The sequence below is a fragment of the Coturnix japonica genome, chromosome 2 (assembly GCF_054131305.1).
Source record: "Coturnix japonica strain WE chromosome 2, WE-NBRP24, whole genome shotgun sequence".
NCBI classification, from domain to species: Eukaryota; Metazoa; Chordata; class Aves; order Galliformes; family Phasianidae; genus Coturnix; species Coturnix japonica.
Window position 1 is genome coordinate 132,796,005 of NC_140664.1, and position 20,482 is coordinate 132,816,486.

A 20,482-nucleotide genomic window follows, 5' to 3' on the forward strand; every position below is an offset into this window, starting at 1 on the left:
GATCAACTGCTTAACAGAAGGCTCAAACACAATGAAGGGCTCTCCTTATCAGCCCCTTTTCTCTTGTGGTTATCCTGTCACGATGCAACTCATTTCTTCCCTCGATGCTCATCTCCTCAATGCTCCTATCCCAAAACAATGTTCATACATCAGCACAATCGCTAGGAAAACCCTACATGTCACAGGAAAAAGCACCTTTAATTTGCTACAAAACCAACCACCACAGTTATGACCATTCTTCTCGACCACAGACTTGTTGAAGGAAATTGCCATCACAGCAGTTTCCCTTCATCAGGGGTTGGAGACAATTGGGAGTTTGGTGCCCGCTTTACAGGTATAAGCCATAGAAGCACATTTATCAGTGTCAGACTGGACCTGCGGCTCTTCACCTGGAATTTTAACTAACACAAACCAGAAAAAACACCTAATCCAATTAAATCCCTGCCAAACCAGCATGTCCCCTTCAGCAGTGAGTTCTGATTTCAAACCATTCTGAATACAATGAAAAACCAGATCCCTCTTTAATTTGTCTCAAACTGTTAGCACACAAGCAAAGGTGGCACATGCATATCTTTTCATTTAGCCACAGAAACACTGATGTGAGCTGCATCTTCTTTAGAAGATGGGACTTCATTCCCCTATGGGAGCAGCAGCTCCCCATGGAAGAATGATGTTTCTTCCTTATTCCCCGTCCTGCTGTTCTTTTTATTTTTATTTTCACTTTTAAATCAAATTTCCCCCCCTGTGAACTGGGTCCAGCTGCAGGAAGCACTGAAGTTTGCATATTCCTATCTGCCACCAGCCGTGCAAAGCCCTGGTGCAGCATAAATCACAACAACAGGGGTGGCTTCTACTCAATCTCCGTGGATTTCTACCTCAAATCTGCAAACACATTTAACACAAACCAGAATCCAAATGCTCCTGGTTTTTGGTTTTCACACCTGTTACAGCATCAAATTATTCCCCACAGATGCTTCTTGCTTGGCAGACACCACAGTGGCAGGAGGCACCGCCTTGCTGCTGAGGTATTTTGAGAGGGAAGCACTAATTAGAGTGGAGCTGGGCATGAATGGAAAACTGGAATCTCTTTTTGCAAATGGATATAAAAAGTCTAGGAAGTGTTTGCTGATCCAACATGTGAGAGAGTGAGTGTTATATTGCTTGAGGGGAAATCTATTTCTCCTACTCTTTGAAAAATTATATCAATGAAAGCAGAATTAGGCAGTTATGTAGAGTGGGCGTTAGCAGAGCTCTGACAAGAAGGAAAAGTGAAGCCAAGAACATCTCCTGCATCCATCTTTTCCTCTTTAATAGTTCCCTATAAAGTTACCCAAGCAAATGAATGCCTTTCACAGCTATTTGTCTTAGGCCACTAAGGCATAAGGCTCTTCTCATCATTTCCACAACCCCAGTCTCTGCTCCTCCTTACACACCCACATAATCATCCCCATATACATGGGGTTCTCCTTCATCCTCGCTGCAGCCAAACTTTCTCCATCACTTGCTCCCTTTCATCTCACCCTTCAAAGGCGACCTTCACGTCACCAGTCCTGTCCCTTTGTTGGCCTCTTCACTCAACCTGGTGTGATGCACAGCCATAACAAACACAAAGATATTATGCTGAACATCTGAGGTCACTTTAATTTTTTCTATTTAAAAAATAATATGTTTTTTTTTTTTTACATATCTTTTACTGGCTGCCCAGAGAAACTGAGTTCCCCCATCCCCGGAGGTGCTCAGAGCCAAGTTGGATAGGGTCCTGGGCAGCCTGATCTGGTGTGGCAACCCGTCCATGGCAGGGGGTTGGAACTGGATGATCTTTAAGGCTGCTTCCAACCCATTCTGTGATTGCATGATTTGATGAGTTTGCACATGGGTGTTTAGGTTTTCATTAGGTAAAGCCACATTTTGGTACTTCAAGAGGACTTTTGGCTCAGAGATGCTGGTGATGAAAATCAATGACACTCAGGGGAACGGTTGTGCGAACTGTTTACCCATGGAGACTCCTAAATAAATATGTATATCTACCTGAAAATCTTGACCACCTGAAGACATCAAGCTACACAACAACAAGCATAAATCAAATTGACCATTACTGTGTTACCTCTGCTTTTATAGCATGCAATATTTTTCACAATCAGGACTTTCCCCAATATATTTCTCCCTCCAAGTCCAGTTGCTCAAGGATGATTTTCTCAGCCTGCCAGCCACACGTGTCCCACAGCACCCCAGTGCTTCAGAGAAGCTGGGCACAGCCACCATTCTAAAGCCAAGTACAGAGCTGCTTCCCAGCTTGTTCCTGCAGTCTGTATTAATTTTTAAGAGAGCTAAATTGATTTCTCATTTCATTCTCTCTAGCAGCAATGAACAAAATAGCTACATGGCAGAAATGCTCTCCTTCACGGCCCATAATAGTATGTTAAAAAGCCATTAATTCCAGGGTTTCTTGTCTTTAGCAAATAGGTTACTGTCACCGCTAAACTTAGGCAAGTACCTAGCAGCAGCAATGCACGGAGCAAGGCAAACTCTTTCACTGCTCTCAGAGTAGAGTAACTATTGAAAACCCTGAAGATTATGATCCAGAATGGGCTGTAAAATCAAAACTACAGTTCAAGATACTTAGACTGTTTCACTCTTCCACTGGAGTAGTCTTGACAGAACACGAGTCTTTATCTGTTCTGCTTTAGCAACATAGGATGTCACTTTGTGAGGACATGCAGATTACAAATAGCAATCAGCAATCTTTAAAGCACATGGAAACTTCTACTAGCACCCTAACAACCTCAAAGGTCACTGTGTGCCTACTTAACTGCTTCATACGCTCACAGATCAAAGAAAAAGTGTTTTTGAAAGTCATTCTTGACTAAACCTCCATGCAAGGGTGAGCTAAGAAGTGCTAGACCACAAAAACCTCCTTCAGTATTTCCCCCAGGCTTTCCTCTGGTCTACATGGTATTTTTCTTCACTGTCATGTATCTGCCTCAGAACAAGGTCACCTGTATGGGTTCTCTGTGTTGCGGGGCTCAAAGATTACTGAAACCTTCAACGCCACAAACCACTGTGCTGTGCTCCAGACAGCTTCTAGTATATCTCAGAAAATATTTCCAGAATGAACAAAAAAACAGAACACTCACACAAATATCACAAAAACAAATTGCTAAGAGGTAGGATATGATGTTTGGCACACCAGAGTTGGAAGTGTGTTAAGTTTTCTTTGAACCATTAAGTTCAGCAAACCCATTCTCTCAAACCATTTCAACACACCATTAAAACTAATTTAAAGTAAGCAGTATCTCTGTTGGGCAAAATGGGCAATGAAGCAAGTATTCCAATAGAGTAACCCAGCTTTTTTTATGCTTCCTTCAAACTTACCCTAAACAGTGAGCAGTTCACGTTGATTTATCACAAGATTAGCTGGGGTGAGAACATGCCCCCAACCTGCAGCACCCGTGTTCAAGAGCACCTACAACCACCACACAGGACTGGAAATTGTTCACCTGGTGGCCAAAGGGAAGATGAGCTTTCCTTCCACTCCACTATAACCTTGCTAAGGAAAAAGCTCTGAGTTTGGTCACTCAGAACTGGTCAAGATGACAGAGGAGCAACCTGGAGAAGCCTACACTCCAGCTAACCATGTTACAGCTCTAAACATGCTATTTTAGTCTTCAGGGCTGTCAAAGCAGCATCTTAGCACAACCCTTTTTCACAATGAAAAATATTAGCACTTGTAAAGTTCTTAATGTCTATGCAAAGCAAACTATAAATAATTCATTTACTCCACATGCATCTGCACCATTTGAAATGCACCAATGCTTTTACCAATACAGTGGGATGAATGCACACTGCACAGAATAGACTTGGGGGCATTTGGGCTCTCCATGTACTGTTGATTTGAGCATTATTATTAAAGGTAAACTGAAATAAATTACCTCAGTTACTGCAAGACTTTCTTTTTTTTTTTCAGCATGGTAAATAGCACTTATTAGTTCTAGGTCATTAAATTAAATATTAGACTTAAAGAGAGCTTTGAGAGCCTATAATACTATTAGGAAAACATGCAGTAAAACACATGTGCCTCAGTAACAAAGATAAAAAGAATGGCTCTACTATATTTAGTTCTTAGTGCATTTTTAGGAGGACTGAAGCAAAAGCCCAGTTGCCATTCTCAGACATGAGCCAGGCACACAGCCATTCCAGCACTTCAAAAAATGCCATATAGAACCTCTTGCTAAATAACCCACTGCTCTTCTTCAGATTAGAATAATATTTTCCCAGTTTTGCAGCTGCAGCAACTGGGCAAGGATCAAAGACAGCAGGGTTTGCTTTTCAGATGCCTCAGGGTATCCTTCAGTGTCCCATGCCCCTTGGTGACCAATATACCATGCCTTTCATATCATCCCTTATGTTGTTTGTCTGCATCCTCTCTGCAAGGACTACCTCACCATGCTGAGCCAGCGTCTAGCACAAAAAAGATACACTCCTGGTTGGATCCTCCAGTCAACAAAGTACAGCCCCAAATCCTGACAACAGTCACCACAACATACGCTCTGACTTGTAGAACGCCAACAGTAAGGACGGAAATACAAGTAAAGATGGCAGGCTGCACCCAATCAATTGGATGTACCCAATGAATTCCAAGCTCCCGTAGCACCGGGTTTGGAACCTGATGACCCTTAATATCCATTCCAGCCTGAATCACTCTAAGATTAAATGATTCTATTAATTGCAATAATCAATACCGCATTGGAAATAGAGTTATGTCAGCTTTGAGATCAGTTCTCTCTTTTTTCTAGCTCTTTTGAAATCAATGGAATAAAAGTGCTTATTGATCTGACACACATTATTTGCACTTTCCCACCAGGGATCAAAAAATGTTTAAACATCAGCACATCCCATCAATTTCAGTAAGTCTTCAGAACAATTTAATGTGTCATCCTGTAAATAAACACTTTTCTGGGAACGGAAGGAAACAGATTTGAAGAGTTGAGAGAACTGAATTTCACAGATCTGAGTGATAGATGTATTGTGCAATGTCAAGTCATTGAAGGAGAAGGAACAAAAGTATAGACCACAAGTATCTACTACTTTTGTTTCAGATTCTCCACAAAATGTTGCTAGAATCACTCATTTTGTGGCACTTAAATAGGCAATTTTTCTGCTAGGCCATTTCAGCCCTCTTGCTGTATGGAGTTTTACAAGTCTGCTGTAGGTGCTTTCAGTTGTTCTTTCATTTGCACTTAAACTGAGAATATGAGACCAGTGGAAAAGTGTACTTAGGAATCAGGCTACTGCTCTTTCACCTGGCTTATCAGAAACCTTAATCAAGATTTCACCACTTAGCCAGCTAGAGTGAACTGTGAAAAGCAGCTGTTAAGCAGACAAGAAAATTGGCCACAGGTCCTTGGATGAATGACTGCAGATTTCAGTCTTGTCTTTAAACACAGATTTTTGGATATGGAATATCTATGGGCTTACAAATAAATTCTCTAGCTATATTAAAAAACAGTATCAGTGGCATTAGTAGCAAAGCAACAACACAAGTCCTTCAAAAATATCTACTGTGCACTTTTGCACAATAGAGCTTTATATTCTCTTATATGGAAACAATATTTTAGTAACATCAGGGCAGACAAAACTCAGTGGAGTTAAGAGTGCAGGAGAGAAGGGAAACAGAGTTAAATACATGCTGGCATTGGACTTCTAATGAAAGTGCATATGACATCAATATGTGAATATAACTTGAAAAGCATTCAAAGTACTATTTTTGGACAGAAGACAGCAGTTTTGTGGGAAAAAAGACCGTTTATCAACAAAACACATGCATCAGAGAGGGGAGGTTACACACAGCTCCATGGCAGTGTTCCATTCTCTCTGTTCCTGTAAAAGTTTCATTCATTATAAACCCCTCATAGCCTCTCAAATAATTAAAAAGCATCAAACATCTCAATAAAAGCACCTCTTCCATTATTAGGACCATCAGGTATCTCAGTGCTAAAAAAAAAAAAGATGATAAATAAATGACTGTGAGCTGCAGCACAACTAATATCTCCTTTATCAGTCTTCCCTAAGAGTGGCTTTAGTGAACACAATTCCCCCACAGTCTGCAGCCTAAAAGAGAGCTCCTGCTCTCTCAGGTGTTTGTGAAGATGTGTACTGTCTGCTATGGCCTTCCTGCCTAGCTTAACGGGTTGGAGAAGTTGGACACAGCTGTGATGAGGGTGACTGGGAAACGTGCTCATTCAACACAACACTTTAGCGCTCTTTTTGGTATAGGTATTATAAGTGCTCCCAATGGGCGCAGTACACAAGGAAAGCCAAACACAAGGAAGGAACTGATCCCGTTCCCTTATTAAATTCAGAAGAAAGGCTAATAAGTTCAGAGATAAAAGGAGCTGGACTGGAAGCCACATGAATGGCATGCCATGGATCATTTCATTCTTGTCAAAGCTTCTTCAGACTGCAGCAATTTCCAGCAGGAGCTGGATTTTTCATCCCCTAAACAGTTCAATTCCAGCAAACGCTATGTGTATTAATTCCAGCATTATTTGGTTTTCCTCTGACTAGAAAACACACAGCAGCATAAGACAAAAAGAGCACATGGTGTGTGTGCAAGCACCAGCCCGGCTGCTGCTGGGCCACTGTTTTCCAGTTGCTTAGCAACACTTCACCTCTCTGCTGGAAAAAAATGTTTTGATGAGGGAATAGGAAGAAAATGATTTGTTTATGGTGAAATAATGACTTCAACCACTTCTTCTAACCATCACCTATTGAATCCTGGGAGCACTTAGGGACAAAGGCTGTAGCTTTCGATGCATAGCTATGAGTCCTTTAGCAATAACAGAGCACTAGTTTTTGCATATGTGTATCTATAAATCAGGAGGAAAACTAATAGGAATTTGAGGACTGAATTTCTGGACAACCTATTTTAGCTATCTCCCTTAAGCAGAAGGTAAGACAAAACTACTGAGGCCCCTTCTAACCTTAAACAATGTAATTCTGTAATTCCAGGAGCAAAGAAGAAAATGGGGTAAATAAAGGAGAGATAATAAAAGAGACCAAAGAACAAAACAGAGAATTATTTGTGTCTCACTCACCATTTATCCATTTAGCCTCTGGGTCATGAATTTTGAAATCAGCACTGAAAAGATCTTCCACTGTTATCTTCTTCTTCTGAGACAAGCTGTTATCTTCAACTGTAACACATTCAAAAACAGTTATTACTTCTACTTTGAAATGTATCTGAAATTATAGTGAGTAACGCCATATGATATTCCATTCAGAAATGGTCCATGTTAAGCTGTCACTCATAAACCCCTTCACATTTTTAATATAGAAAAGAACCATTTAATAGTTCACAAACAGAAACCTTAGTTGTCTGTGTATGGAGCATCTCTGAGCTAACAGAGACCACTAAAAATTACCTCCGAACAATGCTCTGTTCCACTGAAAGGTGTGTCAATATCAATCATTTTTACCAAATTAAAAGAGATACTTCAGTGTTCTTTTTCTTTCTTTTAAGTATGATTAAGGATTCTATCACACTGCTTAATTTGGCTTGCAGTGTAATAAGACATATTAATAATAGTCAGTACAAGTCCACTGCCAAATCCCTATAATGAAACAGCATTATAACAGGTTCTTCCACATAATTTTATGAAAACTATAGGTCAGAGGAATTCCAGGAAAATGTTGCAATTAGTTTCTGCCACAGCACAAGGTTCTATCATAGGGCACCCATGAATACCACACAAGGGTGAAGCAGGATGTCAGGGTACACAGCTGGTTCAGGTGCTGCTTTCCAAATGCCACCTGAGGGAATGGGGACACACTGTTCTCTATCCCAGTCCCAGTCTCCATCCCAGTCTTTTATCACTTGCATGAATAGCCTCATATTTTTCTTAGGTGGGTAGAATGGCAGGACTCACAACCACATTCCTTTGGCATAGGCAATTGCATTATTAAATGCAAGCCTTCATCAGTTACTGCTCCTTTTAAGAATACTGTTCTAGAATATCAGAAGATATACAAATCATAAAACTCTTAAAGTTCCATTAGGATTTTATAATCCTAAGAATCCTCAGAATTAGCTAGCAATACTGCACACCCATTTTATGCACAATGTCAACTGAATGCAAAGGGCGCTGTTTCGAGTTTATAAGATAATCCTGAAGCAGGGTGAGCATCCTGCATCCCAGAAACCCCAACCAGTAGGGATTTCAGCCTTTCTGAATCTGAAACCACAGTTGGAAGGTTTGAATTGATTTTACAAAAGAATTCCTCCTCAATCATTAAATATCTTAATCAGCATCTGCTCTGCTTAAACAAGCCTTGTCTGCTCCCCACTCTAGCACTCACTCTTGCTTTTGCATGAGGCTGCTCTGGCCATCCTGATGATACACTGATACAAGTTGGTGATCCAGCTAACCACTCTGTCTGAGCATGGACTGCAAGTCTGTATCCCAGACCTGCTCCAAATTATCCTCTGCATGCACTGAATGATGCTCAGCATGTTTTAGAGCATCTCTGCATGGCACGTGTTGGTGTTGCACTGTAAAACATGATAAAATAACAATGGTTTCCCAGCCAGAGAGAAGGCCAAGATAGGTACAAGCAAGAAATGCAGAGATTAAATGCAAATTATATTTGTCCTAGCACAGCAGTGTTAGATTAGACTCCAATATTATCATCAGAAAAAACATGTAAGTGTGAAGTATCCTCAAGAATTTCACTCTGCCCACGCCAAGCAGCACCACTCCACTTGAGAGATGCAGAAAAGAGGATTTTTTTCTAACGTCACACTCACTGTTGGCAGCAGCTCCCAGTGAACATCCACACATCTACTATGTCTTCTTACTTCCTTGTCCTACCCCCTCCTTAGCTCAAAGTTAAAATATCCATCATTTTATTTTCTGGAAATCAAAAGATAAACATTTCTCCATCCAATGAACTATTTGAAGGCAGGAGATGCAGAATCTGCATCTACCTTTTGGACAGGCTCCTTTGTATTCCCCTCTCCTACCTTACTGGGAAGTGCTCTCCACAGTCAGCACTATCAGTGCTTGTGCCATTTGCCAAGCCAGTTTCAATGTCTCACTTAGTAATGCCTGTGAAATGAGCCTCTTCTTACCCTGTGCCATCACATGTCCTTGTAACAAGCTCCAGGGCCAGTGGCCCAAAGAAGACTGATCTCAACTGCTGCCAAGCCACAGCAGCAACCTAAGCTATCAGATTTTACCCTCGGCAGAGCCTCATCATGAAGCAGTCTGAATCCATAACAGAAACAGAAGTAGTACTGAGCTCAGAGTTTTGTATTTGAATGCAGGGGACAGTTCAGAAACACCAGCAAGGGATAAACCAATTCCAAATATTATACAAATAATTGTATACATGCATATGTACACATAGAAACACAAAATGTCTTTGTATAACTGCATACCAGGAACACATAAATACACATAACTCTTACTTAATTCTGACTGCATGCACTTCACATTCCCAGTTCATCTAAAATAGAAGGTAATCATAATAACTCAGTTACTTTTTTTTCCTAAGAGAACATTAACAATGCAGTCTCAGTGCTCAGTACAACTTTTCTGTATCACCACTGTAGTATCTATAGTTATAGTAAGTCATTAACGGATACATATATAAATACATATATGTAAAACCAGAGTTTTCCTGTATGGAGAAGGAAGATTTCTAAATGAGGACTATGGCAGAGTCCAGAACTGAAAGCAGAGCTACAAAATCCTCATTAGATACTATTCTGACTGTCTTTATAGACATTCTTATTACAGGTGGTCACGAGGAAGGAATGACTCATGACTCAGGCTGTAGTTAGGGTATTTATGCTCTTCCCCATGTATCCACCTACATGGGATCCTGCTCTTTATGGAAGCAGTACCTGCACTCTCATCCACGCAGTGAGAACCACTGAGAGCATCGTGAAGCCCACAGATAAGGGTTTAGGAATCTGTGCTTCAGCATTCATTTTTGAAAAGCCAGGGATTAAACTTCCATAAAGTAGGACATAACATTTCCATAACTAATGGGTACCTAATGGACCATTTATCACAGCAAGTAAGTGTCGCCCAATGTGAATGCAGACCACAGGCCACATGTGAAAATGCCTCAGAGATGAACTGTACAATCCAAAAGTGTTAATCTGAACCAAAGCAAAAGCAATTTAAAGAATGATTGTTAATTACATTTAGCCTTAATTAATTTAATTATTCTGGTGTGACCACGTGTTGCTTGCATTTACATGAACAAATTCTGGATAGCATGAAATAAACTGAACAGGGCATATCATTAAATCACCAAAAGGACCTCTCAGTGATTGTTTCACTCATTTTCCAGTTACTTATGTGAAGTCCTGTGTTTCCCTATTTGTTGCTCTCTCCAATTGATTTTACAGCAGGACTACTGGATAAGAACGATGTCAGGGAAGATGGGCCAGAACTACATGTCAGTTCACATGCCACGAGCTCCTAGAAATTTCTGCCTTGCAGTTCCTTTCTCTTCACCACCTTGATCTCTTCCATTTCCCATGGTTTCATTTCTCCCTTGTCATCTTTCCTCTATTCAATCTGTGCTTACATGTACTCATCTAATGAGGAGATCCTTTTCTTCTCCTATACACCCCTCTACAGGTGGCCTTCAACCTTATTCTGTGCTTTGTAGCTCCTAACCCTTTCCAACACCATGTTCTGTGTTTTTTTATCTCTTTCATTAGTCCTTTCAAATTCAGATCACAGGCTTCTCAGGAGTAGCAAAAGCACATTATTTCTTCTGCTTAAGAAGTCATAGAAATTTCAAGAGCTGCATAAACACATAATAATCAATAATCATAACGACATCACATTAAGATTCAAACCTACAACCTCAGCAGCTACTGCAAGAGAAGCAATTTATAAAGATTCCATGTACAGAACTTTGCTGAAGCTCCGCAACAAGATTAACTTAAAGAATCTCTTGTAGGGAAGTTATTAATGACCTGCTGGAATTAAGAGTTACCTAGCATATACCTATCTGGAATTGCTTTGTAGAGCTGAAACACCATGGTCTGATATGAAAATCAGTATAGTGAAAGTGAATAGATTTAGGTGCCTACAAATAGGTATTCAATGCCATGGCAAATGCTCCTGGGTATGTGCTGAAGTGGTGGTTGCAGCTCCACGTGGGCATGGACTCCAGGAAGCGCCATGTCCTAACTGAGTACCCCACATCAATGTCTCAGGTGTCCTCTACCTCTAAAACAATACTTGTAATCTGTGCTTAGGGAACCGAGTTTCTTGTGCCGGTACCTTCAGCTCAGCAGTGGTCTTGATCTTTGAATAAAAATGTAAGACTCTGAACCAATCTGCTTACAAACAGAATGAACTCAGTATCTCATCAAGCTAAAGAACTCCAAGGATGATTCCTTTGATGTTGACTTTGCAGTCCTTTTACTCTTGGAAGTGTAAAATTATAGAAGAAAACAGAACAAAAATGAGTTAAAGGTGATAAATACCTGGTGTCAGGAGTATAACAGAGGTGACAATCAGGGAGCAGATAACGAGAATGACAAGCAAGGCAATTGCAATTCCTTTCCAGTTTCTTTGTGGAGGATTACTCCCCACCAGCTCCTAGAAATATTAAAAGGAAAGCAAATGTTTAGAAAAGCACTGAAAGAAGGAAACAAACTGCAGAAAGTGAAGAGCAAAGTATTCCTGCACAACCACAGCACGAGGTCACGGTTGGGCAAGCAGGTAAGCCAAGTACAGTTCATGATATAGTATGCTGTGGCATCAATATAATTCCTTCTAAATCATATGATATGATAAATAAGTGCACTGTACCCACAGGATGCTCAGGCACTGCCTGCCCACATTGATCATGCTTATCAAAGGCTACTTTCCTACCTACCCTCATTCAGTCTGAATGAAGTTCTTCCAGTAACTTTCAGATGTCTTTTAAAATAAGATACTAGAGAGGAATACAGGGAGATAAATTATTTACAGGGGCACGTATGGAGATAAAAATCAATGAGGATATCTCCATAGTGACCTTTTTTGCCTTCTGAGAAAACATCACATCCACTCAAACCACTTCTTCATTCCTATGCTGGCAGGTCTAAGGACATGAAGACTGGTGCCATGTCTAGCACATCCGTTCTATTTACTCGCATCTTTTGCTGGATTTTCTCTTATCATTGCACACTAAATGTGAACTAATTCATGTACTGAAGCACATACAGTATGAAACATTCATGCTTTCCATTTTCCTGGAAGGCTGAAATCCCTACAGAGATCAGACCTTAGAGCACAGACAAATGCTCACCCTCCATGCTCATCTCTCTAAACATCACGGTTTTATGGTATGTCATCAGTATGCTGATGCAGCCGTGGGTCCCTTCACCCACTCCTCATGGCTGAACCAGGCTGAACTGTGACACTAATTTAGGGTTTTTGCTTCATTTCCTAAATTATGAGGTATGGTGATTCTAACATAGACCTCCTGGTACCTATTCAAAGCCTTTTTTGCTCCTCCTCCCCAAGGAACACAAAAAGCCTTGTAATAGAGTGAGGGTTTCTGTGATCCAGAGAGCTTATTTTCAACTGTTTTTTAGCAACCTCTTCCCTCCTTGCTTTCTTCTCAGCTGTACTTGGCTTTTTTAATTTGAAATGCAAAGTAATTAGAAGGAACAAATTTATAGAGAAATCTGAAAAGTAGGTCAGGGTCCTTGAGAAACATAATTTTACCACCAAGCAAACAGAATATAAATACTTGCATTTTTATAGCATCTTCATGCTACGTACCTTGACAAATATTAATTCATTTCATCTTAGAACAGAACACCTTCACTGGGAAAGCATTTTGGACTCCATTTCAGGGAGTGCAAATAAACCCAGGAAAAAAAAAATCTAGGTATTGTTAGAAAGGGGCAGAAATAGTCTTCTTTCCACAGCAGGGCATGGGGTAACCCAATAGGATGCTGGGAGAAATGGGGAAAAGAAGCTGAAAAACCACAGTGCTTCTGTACAGCCACTGCAAACCCTGTCTGTGTCTGAAGGACATACAGAGGGAAGTGCAGGCAGCTCTACCGAACTGAGGGGAACACTCCCTTGAAAGATACTAACCAGATCCCCAAATATAAGTTTTCAAGTTGACAGAAGGACTTCATGGGTTTGAATTAGATCTGCACACCCAGGTCTACAAACCACAAAGTTTCCCCATTCAGGAACGTCTGCAAGCTTTCAATGCATCAATACTTCCATTTAATCTGATGTATGTCAATCACCTGCCCTCTGATTCTTAGGAAGAACTCACACAAAGCTACATGACCTCTGCAAGCAAGAGAGCCTGTCAGCCCCTTTTTCCTCCTTTTGCACTCTTCTGTTTCCGCCCCCTTCTATCTCTTACATAAAACCTTAATTGCTTCTGGATTAGGGAAGTAAAACAGATGTTACCACAGCTTTTAAAATAAGCACCTTCCATTGATGCTACGTATTATGAACTGTAAATGTTATCACTCTCATCTTCATTTATGATTGAAAAACAACACTACCCACCTGTGAAGCTGACTTTGAAGCCATAAATCCAGACATATACAGTTTTTTTAAGACTCTAAAATATGGATTCGAGGTGACATATTTTCCTCCCTGTGAAATAATCACTGCACTGACAGAGGGATGAAGGCAGGATGTACTCTGATCCAAGATGCTGTCAACAAAATTATTTCTGGCATCATTATTTAAAGCCTGCCAAAAGTCTGCTTGTGTGGTGGCAATATTACAATAACAAAATAGCTTTTTGAGACAAGAATTCAGTCACAACGTTGATCTTTGTTTTCAACAGCTATGTCAATACTGTTCAATGAGAGAAGGACACTGAACACATAGTAGAATCAAAGAATCTCAGGATGGATTCAGTTGGAAGGGATCTCAAGGATCATCAAGCTCCAGTCCCCCCCGCTACATGCAGGGCCACCAACCTCCATATGTAATAGTAGACCAGGCTGCCCATGGCCCCTGGTTGTCACTTCAGTGCTTTAAGGAAAGTAACTGAGAGTATGTGCTATCTGGTCACCTACAGACCATTTAGAATACTTAAATGGATCTACATCTGCTGGAAATCCCAGTGGAATTGCAAGACATGCAGACAGGAGACTGAGCTCTCAGTTATGCCAGTGTAAATCAGAAAGGATACAATAAAAGAAAATAAAGCAAAAAGTAATTGTATGAAACAAAAGCCTGCCAAGAACTTCATGGGCTTTGGGGGAGGCTGGATGGGGTTTGTAGAAAACCTTTTGCATGCCTTCCATACCTACCATTCTTGTAAGCACTGTTGCAAGCCCTGCTTCTTGAACTTTAGATTTTATTCTCTACTTTAAATAACTAATCGAAGTGCAACCCAAAACACTACACTCAAACACACAAAACAAAGAAATCTAGGAAGCTCATAGGCACGCATTTAATTCAGGAACGTGTGCTCTACCTACTATTTGTGCTCCCCTGTTCTGAATTATAACTTTTCCTTGATGGCACAGCATGGTGAGTGCAACACGTGGCAAGCCAGCCCCCAGGTTTCCAAGAACAGCCCAGAATAAACACCGTTGTCTCTAACAATAACTCCCATGACCTTCAGTGTAAAAATAAATCTTGTCATTAATTAGCTCATCATAACACAGAACTGCTGCAGATTATGACTGCTGAATAATACTACAAATAAGATGAAGAGCCGTTAGCTCAGCTCCATAGGTTATTAACCTTGCATTGCAGAAACAAACTGGTATTGCAGTGATAATGGCAGCAAACTGTTAGCATAGGAGTGGTTACAGGGGGAGGTTTCCTGCTATCACTGTTGTATTGCTGATTGATAACACACTACCTTATCTCACATTCCTCCATGTCTGGATCCTCTGCTGCTCTCCTGCCTTGAATTTAGGATGGAGGGTCTTCATGGGCAGGTATCATTTTTAGGTACCCTACCTGGCAGAGCGCAGACCTCAATCACTAAAGAACTCAGAGAATACCATAATACTACTAGCTACTTTTAAATTTAGAAAAAAAAAAAATTGTAAAAAGATCTAAATATGGTAATATCTGGAATTCCTAGCTGTGCTGTCTCTGTAGAAATGGATATTTAATAACTTCCCATCATTTTTACGAGCACTGTGATGAAATGATTTTGGATTCCCTCCAAACCTAACAGCACTGGAAGATTAATTTAGCATCTTTCAATTTTGAACTGGCATCTCACATAACTTTCATACCCAAGTATAGTAACCACATTGCAACACTCTCTTTGCACCTTACCATGCATAAATAAGCAGAAAATTAACATTCTAGGTATTCTCAATTTTCCCTAGTACTTAGGGACAGAGAGAAAAGGACTTCCAAAATAAGTTAGAAACTAGGAATGTGAACTCTGAATCATAGAATGGTTTGGGTTGGAAGGGACCTTAAAGATCACCCAGTTCCAAACCCATGTTGTTGACTGGCTGCCACCCACAGGATCAGGCTGCTCAGGGCCCCAGCTTTGAGCACCTCCAGGGATGAGGCATCCATAGCAGTCCAGGCAGCTTGTGCCAGCACCTAACATCTAATCTAATGTTTCCCCCTTTTAGCTTAAAACTATTTTTGCTTTGTCTAGACAAGGGGAAAAGTCATTCCCCCTCCTGCTTATGGGCTCCCTTCAAGCACTGGAAAGCCCTAACGTTGTCTCCTCAGAGACTTCTCCATGCTGAACAAGCCAACTCCCTCACACTCCTGAAACCCTGCCAGGAGCTCTTTTGCTAGGTGAGTTACATGGCCATCTTCCATATCAAGCCCAGGAAAAAGGAGAAGGCTATGGCTACATGCATGTATGGCACACAACATATGTGATTTGAGATGCATTTACTCAAGAACTGTGATGGTCCTGCTTTGATGCGTTCTTATTAATCATCTTTCTCCCACACTCAGCTTAATTCATTCATCCATGTCCTAGATCTTTTTACAGCTCCTGGCACAGTGGGACTGCAAGCGCTCACAGGGGCACATAGCTGCTACTGTAATTCAAAGCATAATTAAAGATTTATTCCCAATAGTAACAGACTTGATAAAAATCAACAGCTTTTCATTGACTTCAATTCAGTGTTTGATATAAGTACATACATTCTTCTACTAAAACTGAACCAAACTATTTGCTAGGGCTAAATACCTGCTACAGCAGCAGCACAATTTGGTTTGTTATTTAGGATTCTATTTTGTAAGAATCTGTGTTTCCATCAGATCCATGAAAAGACTTGGCAAGCCCAAATGCTGCAGACTGTATCACTGATACAAGGACCCCTGTGTGCCACAGAGCTTAGCTCCAAGTTTTGCCACTATAAAGCACTGAACATCTGGCTCCATCCAACCCAGCCCAACATACACACAAACCTTGAAACAGCTCATTCCCAAACAAAGAACATCTGCAAAAGATGATGTTGCTAAGGCCTGCCAGGATGCCACTTTTCCACCTTGTTTCTTGAAGAATTTCAGTCTCAAGAAATAGAAAAATAAACCTGTCTAAGGATTCGAAAGCTTTGAGAAACTCCTCCCTTACACCTCTGTTACTCCTCCCAGTTCCAAACAAGCCACAGAATCATAGAATTACTAAGGTTAGAAAAGACCACTGAAATATTAAATTAAGCTGTCAATGTCATATGGGTATCAGATGCCATGAGACAACTACAGTTTTTAGAGAAACTTTATTTCAGAAAAACAGAATATAACATTCATTGCGTGACTCTGAATACCAAGAAAGAATTTGTGATAAGGGAAGTGGTGAGGTGTTTAATCTCCCTGGGCAGAAAAACAGCATAAGAAATTGGTTAAGATTATATTTTACTAAATCCTAGACATATATATATATATATATATATATATATATATATTTTCCTATAATCCACTTTGTAAATAATTTGTTTGTAAATGCTTCAGGAGAGAAAATATGAAGTGAAAAAAATTTAATTCTTAAGTAATTTGTTTAGGAACAATGAGAGAATTGGCCATGAAGACAGCAGAGTTTGGTGGTTGTCAAGCTGTGAGGGCAGCTGGGAGTGGAACACCAAAGCAATGGGTACAGCAGGGGGGAAGAAAATGGGTTTATCATTTCATTTTGTGCTCTCCTGAGGTGTCCATCAAACCCAAGATGTAGAAAAAGCTCTGTGTACTAAGAAAGTAAAAACTACCTTGCAAGATTATTTGGAAGCAAACCAGTGATACCTACAATACAGATGCATGCATGAATTACAATAGCCAGGGACAATGGAAGGGTAGATTGGCCAAGGTTGTCCAAAACATGTGATTAACAATCAAAGCTTCATGCATATATGTGTAAATAAATAAATTTAAAAAAAAAAAAAAAGCCCCAAACATCAACCAAAAGAAAAAAAAAACACCCAGAAAGAAGTACCCTCAGTGCAATTGTTCATACCACCTGCTGTCTTTAAGCAGAGGTTTAAATAAATCATCTGCTTTTTAGAAGTTCAAAACACCATCCCTTCATCATCACTTGCACTTCTGGAGAATGGTAGATTTTAGATGAGGTCCCTGACCAACACAAGTCCTCCAAGGTGATGGTTCCCAAAAGCCCAGCAGACGTGGGAGTGTTTGGTCAAAGCATGTGAGATATAGGACCAACCTCCCAAGTCCCAAAGTGGTGGTGGATGGACGGTATGAAGTGACACCTCAGAACTCTTCTGGGGGAAAAAACCATATGATCAAAAGCCCATAATAAGAATTCTTCAAAAGCAATGAAAATCACCCAAGCTTCCCTGGAGAGATGCAAAATTCTTTTACTTACTGAAGAAAGAATAATGTCCAAACTCACAGGCAGCTGACGATAAAATCTGATGGGCACACACTAAAACACTCAAACTTTAGCAAAGAAGATGACATATATCTGTCCTACTGAGATATACGTTATACATAAAAGTCAAGTCCAGCATATATATGTGTAACTACATATCTCCCTTAAATAAGTCAGTGATATCTCACAAGAAATAAACATTCCTTCCTGTTTTAAACCAGAGCATATCCTTATTGAGGCTGGTAACATTTTCAGTAGCACACTGGAGTCCTTTCATCTTTTCCATATAGCATAAATTAATCACATTACGATGCCGCATTCCTCATGTGTCTGAATATCCTATTAAAATTAAAATACAGCATAGGACACATATAAGCTGCCAAATCCAGATTTATTCTCAGTGCTAGAATTCAGATTATTTTTAGACTTCCTTAACAGAACTTTTGTTTCAAGCCAAACCATCTTATCCACTGTGCAAGATGACTGTATCATATCATCCTTCCTAAATGCTCAGGCATAACTCAAGTAGTCTCAAATCAGAATCCACTTCACACGTATCCTGATTCGATGGCCAGGAAGGCTTTTTAAAAGAGGCCATGATTCACCCTGGTTCTTGTCCAGTACTTGCTTAGGAAAACTGCAGTTTGATGGATTACAGCTCTTCAAGGGTACTTGGACTTTCAGCACAAAATGCCAGTGGACTGGCTCAGCACTGGGGGCTGCTGTCAGGCAAAGTGACACCAAACCCTCCAAAGCTTCGTGAGTCTTGGTTTCTTTTAATTGATTTCTATTTTTACCAGGGTTCTCACAGCCCATTACAAAAAAAAACTTAGTAGTCATTTTCATTTTCAAAACTTTCTGGGTGGCAGTAAACACAACCAACAAATAGCAAGTCATTTTTTTTTCTTGGTAGAGCAAAGTGCCAACTTTATTTCCCATGTAACCCTATATTAGCAATGAATTCGCTGGGGCAAATCCTTCACCCCAGGTTGAGGCACCTCGGTCTTCTCCATACCTATTGAAGCCAATTCTCCCTTCTCTTTTATTAGAGGAGTTACATCCTCCTTTGTCGAATTCCAAATACCTAAAACCAACAGATAGGTAACAATATTTTTCACCCAGATCCATCGCTCAAGGGTCACTGCCACCCAGCAGCAAAGCAATTGCATTAGCTTGATGATTTTCAATCACCTTCCACAATCTATGCTAGCACCTTAACAGCACTGAACACACAAACAAGCACAATGACCTCTGAGTGGCATTTTCAGGACATCCACACAGAAGTGTTTCAGAAAGAGGTAAGGGAAAAGGTGAGTGCCCAAGAAGCAAGGAGATTATTCTCTGCACCTCACCAGCCCCTTATTACACCCTGCACTGGCTAATGTCCTCAGTGGTGTTCAGATCCTTAATTCTCTGTGGCTTTACACAGGAGTCAGGCAAAGAAATGCTCCCAAGGACATGAGTCACATTGCTTTCTTTATCTTTGAACACAGAGACGGAGAAAACTTCCATCACTAATAATGGAATTTAGAAATGATTAGATATGTAGCAGGGAGAGAAAACAAATCTTGGGGGCTGAGGCAGTGGTATTTTTAAAGAGAGACGAACATTAACATAGGCAGGATCACACTGCCTGAAAAAAATACGTCCAGAGAAGAATGGGAACTGTACCAATTAATACAGTCTCTCTATATGTATCTCTTCAGTATCTAAAGTTGCATCATTTTCTCTGACATGTACCATAAGGGAATGACAAAGTTAATGTACTGTATGTAAGTGCATTTTTAAAAATCAATTTAAAGAAATTTTGTCTGCTGCAAATTAAACTCTGGCACTGGGGAAAACCATCAAACTCCAATTAACAAAAGCAACAAAAGAATTTGATTTAAAACTACACTGTGTTTGTATTGCCACTACGGTGAGCACACAAATATCAGCAAGGTGCATTTCATTTCTCACATTTTATGATTACAAAAAAAGCTATGATCAGTGAAAGGTAACACTGAATCCTAATTAAAAGCAGGACTCTCCTTCCTACTGGCCTGCATAGCCCAACGTTTTCTGTAGTACAATATAAAGTCATTATGGTTAAAAACCCTATTTGTTGGCTCCCCACACACTCATCAGGTCATGATCCCTCTACCTCCAGTGGCACACACTTTTATACACTTTTATACACTCAGAAAAAGAAGGATTTGGCTTTTGAACTCCCAGTTTCCTATTCAGCAAAACATTAGGATGGCCTTGGTACAGCTGGACTCACATCTGCACAAAAGATCTCAATCCAAGTTTCAAGTTCACACTAATACTGATCAACAGACCCTCTGACTCCATGTTATTGCCTCCATAACGGTACTGCTGGAAAATGGGTCTTACAAATTATCATAGAATGGCTTGGGATGAAAGACCTCAAAGATCATAGAGCTCCAACCCTCAGCCATAGGCAGGGACACCACCCACCAGATCAGGCAACCCAGGGCCCCATCCAACTTGGCTCTGAATGCCTCCAGGGGAATCACACATATGGGCTCTTGATCACCCTTTCTTTGACTTGCAGATTATGAACTCTTCTTCCCCTTACAATGACTAAACACAGAGAACCCACTATACCTAAAGAAGACACCAGCAGCATAGTGACCTTCATACTCAGTTACAGCAAGAA

The 20,482-nt window shown here is 40.4% G+C and overlaps 1 protein-coding gene across 5 annotated transcripts in view; it reads right to left on the bottom strand.

Annotated features, from left to right (window-relative positions):
- Positions 1 to 20,482, bottom strand: part of DPP6 (dipeptidyl peptidase like 6) — a 442,842-nt gene that overhangs the window by 132,439 nt on the left and 289,921 nt on the right. For all 5 annotated transcript variants that reach the window (XM_015852842.3, XM_015852845.3, XM_015852841.3 and 2 more), the window contains exons 2-3: positions 11,513 to 11,627; positions 7,095 to 7,193 (exon numbers count right to left, since the gene is read on the bottom strand). In XM_015852842.3, coding sequence (XP_015708328.1) covers positions 7,095 to 7,193; positions 11,513 to 11,627 — 214 coding nt within the window. The remainder of the gene's footprint in view (positions 1 to 7,094; positions 7,194 to 11,512; positions 11,628 to 20,482) is intronic.